Here is a 12374-nt window from a genome sequence, read left to right as displayed (position 1 = left end):
TATGTTTGCAGTCATATATTATTTCTCTGCATGCAAAAGATATACAACAGATCATAGTTAGTAAAGTCACATACAACATAACAGATCCAGGATAGACATACTCCTGCATGCACAGTAGTAATACCCGCCAGTGTTTTCGTCCCCCCTAAGAACATTGCTTCTCGGAGAGTTCTCAAGAGCAACTGGTTACTACATACATTTGTATACAGCCTAGCTATCTGGTACTATACTGCACCTGGAGAGTAAAGTATATGGTGTGTTACCTGGTACCTATATGCCACCTTATTACCTGAAGATGTTATACCTCGAAAGTCGATATTATACATCTATGAAACGGAACACGTCAGTTATATGTTTTCAATTTGTCACAGTATTTTCTCTCTTGTGCAGGAAACATTTCCAAAGCACTAACAAAAACACAAGTGAATAATAGTTTCTCATTATAAACACTATCTCTATATATATGTATACGCGCAAATTCATATACATTGTACCTGTTGCGAAATGCTACAAAGTACCAGTCCTAAGAAACACGGGTAAACGCACCAGTTCCCAAATACTAGAAAAACAGTCATAGTGGAGGTGCATATAACAAAATGTGCGATATTCTAATGAATACCTTATCTTCATAACTAATAAAGACATTTCATACTTCTTTTGTGGTCATTGTAGAGGCTTCATATTGGAGATATATTGGTTGCTTGAGGACAGGGGAATACAATCTTATGTCGAGACTCAAGTATAATATTGCAATAATGGGAATACAAAGGACCCAACTCTCCTTGTCCGAAAAAAACTTCAACTGTCTTAAATATCAACATGTAATGACGTTAATATTAATACTATGGATGGAGTTAGGTATCAGACTCGTGTACTTATATCATTCTGAAACTGCATTTTGTGATTTATACCAATCAACTTCTAAAATGTTAGGTAAACCCGTTTTTTGGGGGGGGAAGGGGGCGAAATCGCTAAAGGGGGGGGGGGGCGAGATAGGGGGGCGAGAGCACTAGCTGGGGAGGGCGAGATCGCTTGTGATTTCGCCCCAGGGAGGGCGAGATCATGGGGCGTGGGGGCGGGGGCGAGATCGCTGTGACGCCAGTTCATATGAGGAAGATTTCTGGTCCTATGGCAATGACAGTCTGTCCTGTTCACACGCGGACCCGGGACTCCATCAACTAGCTGTTATTTCCTCATATGCCTCCTTCTTTCTCACTGCCTCCATTTTACTTATGTTAGTATCTGATCAGAGTATCATTCCATATCAGCAGTAAACTTGACCAGCGACAAAACTCAAATGTACGATCAGGTTGTGGAAGCTCGCAGAAAGATGGAGGCATTCAGGCTGATCGCTGAAGGTGTGTAGCAGGAAGGCTACAACAGGACCAGCAGCTGGTACAGAAAAATATCTCCAAGTCACCAGGGTTCACAACAATGCCACTGACACGCAGCAGCGACTTGCAGTTGGTTTGTGTAAAAAAAAACTGTCCTAAGCAACTTTCCTACGACAATCATCATAATACAAAGTGCTTTGAGAAAATCATGCCTCAGACTCAACCTCTGACTGTTTAATGCTGTAACATTTAAGGCTGTGCATTAAGCAGACAATACAAGTGGTTTTGAGCAGGTCAGAACATCATGACCAGCATTTAGCTTCAAAGTGGTGCAATAGACATAAAATGCCCCTCAACATTATTTCTTTTAGTCAGAAAGCAATATATGGTGTAAACATTAAGCAAAACAAGTCTTTTTATACTTTATCCATTAATGCTTATCTATAATTATGTATAATTATGTATAATTATATATAATTATCTATAATCATGTATAATTATATATACTTATGTATAATGGTTATGGGGGCTAGGCATGATTATGAATAATTGTCATAAATGGTGCATATAACTATGAATAATAATCACAAGATTTATATATAATTATGTATAATGGTCATCAGCATTATATATAATCATGTATAATGGTGAAAAGGGTTATATATAATTATGTATAATGGTGAAATGGTTATATATAATGGTGAAATGGGTTATATATAATTATAAATAATGGTGAAATGGGTTATATATAATTATATATAATGGTGAAATAGGTTATATATAATTATGTATAATGGTGAAATGGGTTATATATAATTATATATAATGCCCCAAAATTATATATAATTATATATAATTATAGTATAATTGGACTAGTCCCAAGGGACTCATTGACGCTTTCCGCATATTCATTACACTTTGGTATGTACTCAATAAAAATATAAAGTTGATCGGGTAAAGCATTTTGGAGTTATGGACTTGAGTCCAGAATTAGAGTGTTTTTCCATAATTAAAAAGACGCCTGTTACACACAGAAAAATACTACAGTATACATATGACTGTCATATTTGCCCTCAGTGCTGAATGATACCCACACACATGCGAATACATATTTGAAATATTGGCCATCATACTTGGATTTGCAAGCAATCTTAGAATTTCTTTTGTACATTTACATTTTTTTCAGATAACAGCCATCATCACCAATGGTATATATCATGCAAACAAACAGCACACATTCACAAAGTGCCACACACGCACATACACACACAGAGACATGCACACGCACACACACACACACCTTAATTATGTGCTATTTGAAGGTAACACTTGCAGCAAATTAAAAACCTAGCTTAACGTTTAGTTACAATTTTTCTTCTGTATACTTTAAGACAGTGTTCAATAACAATGTGTTTTTGCCTTTCCTCCCAGAGTGCTGATGTGTGAGGGGACCCCGACCTGCTGCTGTTTCAGTCCCACCAGACCTACTCTGGCCTTCGCTGGGACGGTGAGTTACATGTATACACTGCACTGTGGTTAAGGGAATTTGCTTTAATTTATATGTAGTGTTTGTCGTGTAGATTTTCTGTTAGAAAATTGGAACAGATTCGTAAGACTACCTACCTACTCTACCTTGTCTCCCTGGAACGACCAGGAGGTCAAGGGACTAGGTAGGTTAACGAAAGCTGCATTCATTTTTTAAATTTGTTCAATATAAATTAGTAAGTTAAACTGTATTTGAGTTTTTTGGATTGAAAACTTGAACAGGATAAATTTCACAAACTATGTTTCTGGTTTTTTTAACGCCTAAATGTATTATGTAATATGTTGCAGGACCATGGCTCAGTAGTAGTGTGGGACTTGAGAGAGCTGTCCTCCATGTGTACACTATGTGACATGTTCTATGTTATATTACAGGACCATGGCTCAGTAGTAGTGTGGGACCTACGTGAACTGTCCTCCATGCACTTTGTGTACAAGGTTGGGGAGGATGAGTGGCTCATCAGATCTCCTACTTATACTACAGGTGAGAACAGCTCCTTTTTCCTCAGTCAAGGCTTAGTACCCTGTCAGTGAGTTCACAAGGGCTATTGTTGAACAGATAATGATTTGTCTGTGACTGCCTAGCTCCTGTAGTGTCCATTGTGATTTGGTTAGATTATTGATTATTTGCAGATTGGTTGATCGATTAATTGTCTGATTTGCAGACAGAGCAATCACTATAAGAAGGACCACCATGGATTGGTGAACTACCTGTAGTGTATGTGGACGATTTAGTTATTTATTGATCGTTGGTGCACAGAGTTTTGGGTACAGACAGGCACTACGAAGCACTGAACTCCATGCTTCTTAAAAAGGCTGTGAATGGTTGGGTGATTATTTGGTTGATTGATCAATTATTGCTTTCCAGATGGGGTATTTGGTACCGACCTGGGTCACCACGGCACAGTGAAGTCTCTGGTTCCTGTGGTGTCTGTGGAGGAGAGTCATCGGGTTGCAGCCTCCGTGGAGAAAATACAGACAGCCCACGGTAAACAGTGTTCATGTGTGTTCTTTAAAGGATAAGAATACTGATAAGTGAAAAGTTTAGAAAGTCAGATTCTTTACATTGTTTCTACTTGTGGCACAGTAAACATTCATAGTAACTGTTTCATCTGTGATCTTGGGGAATTCTTCCAAATTCCTTTTATCATGTTGTTATTCTGTCAAAAGAGAATCTTTGCAATCATGGAGACATCTTGCTCTTTGTAATTCAATGTGCCAAGTACACATTTTTTACGTAGTGACCTTTGAACTGACTATTCTCACCTTTATGACCTTTGCCCCTAGGAGGCCTGTCCTTCCAGCTGGCCTCTATGGATGAGGGAGGAGCCATCATCTTCTGGGTACGTGTCCGCTTTCTCGTCATGTTTAAGATATTTTAAGTCTTAACTTTGTAAAACTTATAAGAAGACGGTGAAGGTGTATTGTTATGCAGTTGTGTTACAGTGAATTATGGTGATAACTTAAATAGCAGCTGTTGAATGCCGTGAGGTTCACTCTACAGTAGTGTGAAGAAAGACAGATATCGAGTCACCCTGAAAATTCACGCTGTGTATTGTTATGTCTTTTCAGACTGTGATCGAAGTGTCCAGATCAAGCCTTGATGCCTCAGAAACTGACCTGGGTAAGTCAACAAAGCAACAGTTATGATATGTAGTTTTGAGCCTCCTGACAGGTGTATTATAAGAGCCTCTAACCCAGAACCACCTGTTTTAATCTATTACTTAGGGTTATGCAATGATCATGCAGATTGGTAAATTTTCTGTTTGAATTTAAAATGCTTCCTTCAATATGATGCAGTCTTCATCTATGTCAGAAGAATTTAATCACCGGTAGTCGCATATTGTCTTTCCAAATAAGGCTAAGAATAGTACTATTATGATCATGGTGAATATCATGACCTCAATTTAATCTTGACCTTTGACTGTACCTTGTTCAGGTCTCACACCAGGTGGTCTCATCAAGATAGTGAAAAGTTCCTCCTTCAGCCTGCAGAAACTCTCAAGGTCAGCCTGTCTTTTCTCAATCTTACAGAGCACATTTTTTTTACATCAGAATTCTGTTTTTGTATTGTACTTTAAGAAAACAGATTGGATAAAGATTTACAGTGATATAAGCCAATATGCTCAACTTTAGAAGGCACTTATTCTCATATGTCACCATTTGTAAACCCTAAAACGTCTACAAATCAATGAATCGTTATCTATTCAAATGATTATTCAAAGAAGAACATGGCTCATGTTAAAGCCTAGTTTTATCAGTTAATATTAGATTTAACTTGTATCTTGAAGTTCATAGTTATATATGAATATTTTACACCTGAAATGTCTGTTTCCCAACCCCAGGAAAGCAAACCTGTCTGGCCCGATGTCTGCCCGATGTCTGCAGCTTCACCTGACAGACCCTAACCACTTCTTCATAGGAACTGACATGGTGGGTTTGCAAACAGTAACACTAGATCACCTTTATCCGTGGGGTAACCTATATTCGTTGGTTTTAGAAACGGGGTAATTGTAATGTCAAGTCGACGAACGGTGGCTTCACACTGACTTGAAACAAATAATGCAATTTGAAACCACCAACTGTTGACTTAACATCCCTAAGTAATTACCTAGTATATAGGTTACCCCACAGATAAGTGTGAACTATTGTTATACAATGATCTTTGCCTGAACCTTTTCAAATTCTTCATACTTGATGGGATTCACAGAAACCCAAGGCATCTATCATTCATAAGTTGTTTTGTGTCTGATGTTGTTTCTGTTTGCAGGGCTACATTTTACACATGGTTCGGCATGGAGGCAGAGCCCTGCCTGGACTCTACACTACTGAGCAAGGTGAGAACATGTTTGAAATATTCAGATTAAGTGATGCTGTAACTGTTATACCCTTTTTCTATGTATAGTCAAAGTTTTCTTTTTAAAAAAATGTATTTGTTGCTGACTTTTTACTGTCTTCTTTTGAACAGAAACAGTGACAGAAGTGACAGCTATGGATTTCTGCCCTTTTGGATTCGACTACTTCTTGGTAAGTCGAAGAAGTTAAGAAAGTGAGAAAATGATTTTTGTAGCTGTTTTTAAGTACAGATTCATTAGCAAAAAGGGTATGGGTCTAGCAGATATGTACTTGAATATGAAGAGTCACAGTTTATTAAATTCTGAACATTGTTTTCCTTTCCTGCACAGGTGGCCTGCGGTGATGGCAGTGTCCGATTGTACAACACAGATTCAGGTAACATCAAACATCACTTTCAATCTGTATCGTAAACTAGCCAGTGTGTCACACCTACATGTAGTTTGCCAGGGAGTATGCAAGCCCTGGTAAACTAACAAGATTTTCAAATAATAACGTTAAATTTATCATGTGTACTATAATGAAATCCTTGGCTGTTTCCAAGTAAAACTATAGACTAAGTGTGTTCTAAGAAAGTTTTGTGACATTCCCACTGATGGAATGATATGGCAGCTAAGTGACCAGTCTTGCAGTTGTCAGCTGTTAAAGATAGTAGACTGTGCGTTAAGGAAGTTGTACCTGTCCATAATTACAGAAGTCCCACAGATTACATGGAGTGACACAGCAGTTGGTAAGCCTTGCCGCGTCCTCTGGTCCCGAAGTCGCCCCGCCGTGTTCTACACCTTAACAATAACATTGCGGCCATTTCTAAGGCTTTTACGTAATAAAATGTAATGTTTCATGATAATGTTTTATCATGTTTGCAGAAGTACCACAGATGACGTGGATCGACACGACAGCCAGCCTCGCTGTGTCCGCTAGTCCCAAAGCCGCCCCGCCGTGTTCTACAATTTTACAATAATATTACGGCCATTTGATCAGTAATGTGAAATAAGTATGTCTGACTGTGTTTACAGAAGTCCCACTGATGACGTGGAATGACGCGTCAGCCGCACGGCCTCACCGTGTCCTCTGGTCCAGAAGCCGTCCCGCAGTGTTCTACACCGTGGACGAGAGCCGTGTGCGTGTGTGGGACCTGCTGCAGGACGACAGCGGGCCTGTCATCTCAGAACAACTTCCAGATGGAGGGAGGTGAGGGATCTTTTCATTATATATTATAATTCATATTAATTAGTAACTCTGTCTAAACTGTGTGTGTGTGCATGTGTGTATGTGTGTGCATTTTTTTTTGGTGTGTATTTGTATGCGCATGTGTGGTGTGTGTTTATGTGCAAACGACAGCATACCCGTCATCTCAGAACAACTTCCAGATGGAGGGAGGTGAGGGATCCATCAGTTACTCTGTCTAGACTCTGTGTGTGTAAATGTGTGTGTGTGTGGTGTGTGTTTATGTGCGAACGACAGCGGCCCTGTCATCTCGGAACAACTTCCAGATGGAGGAAGGTGAGGGATCCATCAGTAACTTCCATCTAGTGTGTGTGTGCATGGCGTGTGTGTGAATGTATTTGTGTGTATTTGTGTGCGTGTGTGTGGTGTGTGTTTATGTGCAAACGACAGTAGGCCAGTCATCTCCGAACAACTTCCAGATGGAGGAAGGTGAAGGATTGATCGGTAACTCTGTCTAGACTGTGTGTATGTGTGTGTGTGTGTGTGTGTGTGTGTGTGTGTACATGGGTGTATGTGTGTGTGCGCGCGTGTGTGTGTGGTGTGTGTGTGTGTGTGCGTGTATGTGTGTGTGTGTTTGTGTGTGTATGTGTGTGTGTGTGTGTGTGTGTGTACATGGGTGTGTGTGTGTGTGTGAGTGTGTCTGTGTATAATCAAATGCTACAAGATGACCAACCACCCCTTCATGATCTCTCTGTGTGCTGCCATGATTGTCAAAATGTACTGGGTGGAAATCTTTGAGCTACATGTAGCCCTGAGTAATATCCTCTTATTCTGTGTGTTGTGCTGTATACCGTGATATGAAGATTGTTTGGTTGGTTTATGGTTGGTTTATTTCTTCTAATAGGTTTTATTATTTGATTTATTTCATAAATTGTTTATTATTCCCTTCCCCAGGGTGACCACCTGTGCTCTGGCTGGCACACCCAGACCAGCAGCAGGGACCCAGGGCTTCACTCCTAAGATGGTATGGCTACTCTTGGTTTATTTCGCAGGAACTCTTTACAAATGATCGTTTGTTCCCCTATATTCACATGTATCTTGTTACAATATTGTTTGGTCAGTCCCATGGATGCGTGTGGTTGTGTCTCTCTTTTTTATCTGCTTTTTTTAAAGACATTTCAACAAATAGTTACAGGTGTGCTATCATGTCTTTTGTCATACTAAACAGTACATAGTGTCTTTCCTCTTTGTTACTTTCACCAAGAAGGTTGTGTTTGTGGTGCCATTTGTGTGTGTGTGGTTTATTGTGAGTGTGTTTGACCAGCAGAGAAGTTGTAGATGGATTTTGTATTTCATTAGGTGTCAGCAAAATGACAGTTCAGTCATGGACCTTCTACCGGCTTTTCTACGGTATTACAGCAGAACGTCTGTTTTGTCCACATCTTGTTATAATATTGCCAAACTTATGCATTTCTCTGTCCCACCCCAGGTGGTGTGTACAGACAGTAACATTGTCCAGGTGCACCAGCTGGCCCAGGGGCTGGCCCACGGCTCCTCAGACGAGCGGGACAAACTGCTGGCAAAACTGCAATCAGGGGTGTTCAGTGGATAAAACCTCTGCTTTATGCTATAAGCTCTTCCCACCTTTCTATAACCCCATAACCAATATAAATTGCTACTTCAGTGTCTTAAATGGTATTGGCTGTAGGGAACAACATTACCTGTGGCTAAGCTGCAATCCAGGGTGTTTTAGAAGATAAAGGCTCCTCTTCATTTAACCATCTACCTATAGAGAATTGGTAGATGAATGGCTAGTTTAGACAATAGGTAGCCGCTTAACCATCAACAAAACTGCAATCCAGAGAGTTAAGTGGCTCTGTTTGATACATCCTTGTCCATACTGAAGTGGCCTTAGTGCTTGTTACAGCGTTAGGCAGCAGGTTGTTTAAGCTTGATCATGCTGCTATCTAGGACGTTCTGAAGCTATAAAGAATTGATATCTTGATAACCCACTGCTGCTGAGATATCTTGTCAGCAAGACACCTGTATCATGTACAAGGTTAGGCAGGTTAGAAGAACGGTAATACATGTAGATGTTTGATGGTTAAAGCACTTCTCTGGTATGAAAGATCATCCGTGTTAATAGGTAACATTTATTAAGTCATAAATTACACGTTGTTCCAGATCGGAGTACAACAACCAAAGATTGCTGTAGTCAGAGTTAACTTGTTTTTCATACTTCCGTCCTTTTAATAAGAATGGTCATGCATATGATGGCTTTGCCTTCCGCAAACTCGTTAAAGATTCAAAACTGAAGAATTGTATAGTATACATATACAGTACAGTACACACACAAATGGCTTTATAAGAGTTCATAAATGCTGTCTTCTTGAATTAGATTCTAGTTGTAGCCTTCTACAAAGCTATTATAAAGAGAAAAGAGTTGTAAAATATGTGTTCACAAATAAATCTGTTGTGTACAAATTATATCTGGTGTATATACTTGTAATGTCTGTATAATTCCGATATTGACATATAGAGAGGAGATGTGTTTATTATTTTTCACACTGAAACCAGATGTACAGATTTGTGTGGGAACAGAGTGTGCACTTTGAATAAAGCCTTATGAACTGTACAGCGAGTGCTTTATTATCGTTAGTACCAGAAGATTTGACTCCAACAAAATAATAAAATACCTTATAACAACATTCATTAGTAATGCTGTGAAGGTTAAAGGAATTGCCATTATGGCCAGGTAGGCTCACAGTTTCATTATTTGTTCTTTATGTACAGAATTAAAGTTAGAATATTTACAGGTGAATGTAGAGATAATCTAAAGGTTATCTACAAAAATATTGCATTGCTTACTGCGAGGTTCCTCTACATGGTACAACTTGAGTTTTGACTAATAACCATCATTAGCAAAACCTAGCATTTGATATCATACAGAACTGTTTGGTAATGCTAACCAACCCGGTCATAAACTATTTTGCACCTAAAGTGTAGCCAACATTCATCACACCTCCAGGTTGTAGCAGTGTTACTGGAGGAGGAATTATCCAGTAGAACAGCTGAACCCAAACGCTCCAACCACACTAACATGGCATTCATTGACAACATGGTCACCATGGTTACAGCACAACTACTACTGTCTGGTGAGTTGCCTGTTTATCATTAGGAACTTCCAATCAGCAATGTTGTCTTGCCTTCTATCAACAGGCTTGAACAAAAGAGATGTCATGAAAACTGACCAGACAAGTTTGTAGACATTTTGAAAAAAATTTTGTAACAGACTCTTTCAAGTCTCAATCAAAGTCAGCCCCTGCAGTACTAGAATAGCTGATAGGGGGTGCTAAACCTTCTTAACATATCCAAGAGTTACATTCCATTGAAAAAACATGACCATAGCATATCCATAACATCACTGGAGCTGTCAAGTACAATAATATGGCTGACACAGAACTGAGAAATCTTGATATATAATAATACACATCAATGTACTTTTCATTATCATGCTATATAACTTAGCACCTACATCTTACAGAATGCAAACTTTAAATGATATTTTTCAAAATTCAACTGTACCACCTTTTATGCAGTACTTGATGATAGAACTATGCATTCTTATGCACATGCATGATATCCTGACTCCTATATACCTAGCTTACACATTATCCAGTAGTGCAACTTGTACTTCTTATTTTGTGATTTTGTACATAACTTATGTACAGTGATGTCACATTAGACATTTCACAAGCTAACCAGTGAGTCACAGTGAATAGTTACTGATATTTACAATGACTTTTTGGACTATGTTGTTCAGAAAAGAAAGCAACCAACCATAATGAAACTTGAGTAGTACAAGTAGTATCCAGTTTTTGATCATACTGCTGTGTAAGTTCCTGACACAGGGGTGGGCAGCAGTCTTAGTTTAATATTGGTTTATTTAGTCAAACTCCTTTATCTGTTACATGTAAAATGTGACTTGAGTAACTGTTACAATAAAAAACATTTTACAGCATATCATTACTGAGCATAACATACAACATCTTATAGTTATAGCATAACATACAAGGTCTAAGTACAAATAATGTACAAATGTAATCATTTACGTTCCTCTACCACACCCACAGGTTGTAGCAGTGTTACTGGAGGAGGAATTATCCAGTAGAACAGCTGAACCCAAACGCTCCACCCACTCTAACATGGCCTTCAGTGACAACATGGTCACTCTGGTGACATCACAACAACTACTGGCTGGTGAGTCAACATTATTACCAACAATTTGTTAATCCTCTACCTGTTTCCAGATCCCATGACTGATGCAGTTTTAGTACCAAATGTTTTTGATAGAAGACAGAAGGTTAAACAAGGAGTGATGGCTTGAGCTGGTGTTTCAGGACTCAGTTTGAAATACCCATTCTCCCAGTTGTGCCTTGCAACAACATTTTGTTTAGCCCAACTTAGTTTTGAATTGAGGTTATGCAGTACACTTCTTGTTTTGGGGTGCAAACTGAGAGTGTTGTGAGAGCTGTCTACTGCATGCTGTGTGCACCAAGGATCAAAGGCAGCTTGAAACTTTGCAACACCAGATCGGGAAATTACAATGATGATGAGAGAGTATCCTCACTTATATTTTCCCAAGGCTTTGTTGGGTAACAGTTAAGGAAGGGGAACTTGCACACTTATATTTCCATACAGCATACGCAGCAATATTGAAGAGGACACCATTTTTACTTGGGCAATGTTTCTTTCAATTCCTTTTATCAATGGGTGAGTTTCATCCTGAGAGTGAACCTGCCTTGCCATAGACAAGGCTTCCTGGAAGATACCAAGTGCTTTGCTGAGCTTACAATGGTAGACCCAGGCTGCTCCCAGATTATTGAGTGACCAGACAATGTCAGGGTGTGCTGTAGTCTGACCATACATGCTCCTGCACATCTGCAGTGCCTGTTCAAAGTAGCTAAATCCTTTTCTGAGATCACCCTGCAGGTTATTCCAGGCTGATTCCACAAGCCTAAAGGTGGCAATATCAGGAGATGCTTCTGTCTGACCATAGATACCCCTGTATACCTGCAGTGCCTGTTCAATGAAACTGATAAAAGTTTTTATGTACCAGGCATGACCCAGGTTGGTGAGTGATTTGGCAATTTCAGGATGTGCTGTAGTCTGACCATACATACTCATGCACATCTGCAGTGCCTGTTCACAGTAGCTAAATCCTTTTCTAGTATCACCCTGGAGGTTATTCCAGGCTGATCCCAAGATGGTGGCAATATCAGGATGAGCTGTAGTCTGACCATGGACAATCCTGTACATTTGCAGTGCCTGTTCAAGGAGGCTGACTATAGCTTTTCTGCACCAGGCATAACCTATTTTGTTGAGTGATTCAGCAATGTCAGGATGTTCTGTAGTCTGACCATAGATACTCCTGTACATCTGCAGTGCCTGTTCAAAGTAGCTGATTGCTTTTCTGTA

The 12374-nt window shown here is 39.4% G+C and overlaps 1 protein-coding gene across 1 annotated transcript in view; it reads left to right on the top strand.

The window, feature by feature from the left end:
• Positions 1–5921, top strand: part of LOC118403054 (WD repeat-containing protein 60-like) — a 61741-nt gene extending 55820 nt beyond the window's left edge. Inside the window, exons 4-12 of the mRNA XM_035801491.1 lie at positions 2766–2841; positions 3252–3360; positions 3745–3864; positions 4164–4219; positions 4449–4500; positions 4816–4882; positions 5222–5309; positions 5647–5713; positions 5845–5921. Of these exons, the coding sequence (XP_035657384.1) occupies positions 2766–2841; positions 3252–3360; positions 3745–3864; positions 4164–4219; positions 4449–4500; positions 4816–4882; positions 5222–5309; positions 5647–5713; positions 5845–5921 (712 nt within the window). The remainder of the gene's footprint in view (positions 1–2765; positions 2842–3251; positions 3361–3744; positions 3865–4163; positions 4220–4448; positions 4501–4815; positions 4883–5221; positions 5310–5646; positions 5714–5844) is intronic.
• The last annotated feature ends 6453 nt before the right edge of the window (positions 5922–12374 follow it).

Source organism: Branchiostoma floridae, chromosome 16, assembly GCF_000003815.2.
Source record: "Branchiostoma floridae strain S238N-H82 chromosome 16, Bfl_VNyyK, whole genome shotgun sequence".
Classification (NCBI taxonomy): Eukaryota; Metazoa; Chordata; class Leptocardii; order Amphioxiformes; family Branchiostomatidae; genus Branchiostoma; species Branchiostoma floridae.
Note: the sequence above shows the minus strand (reverse complement) of the source record. Positions and strands in the feature narration are given on the sequence as shown.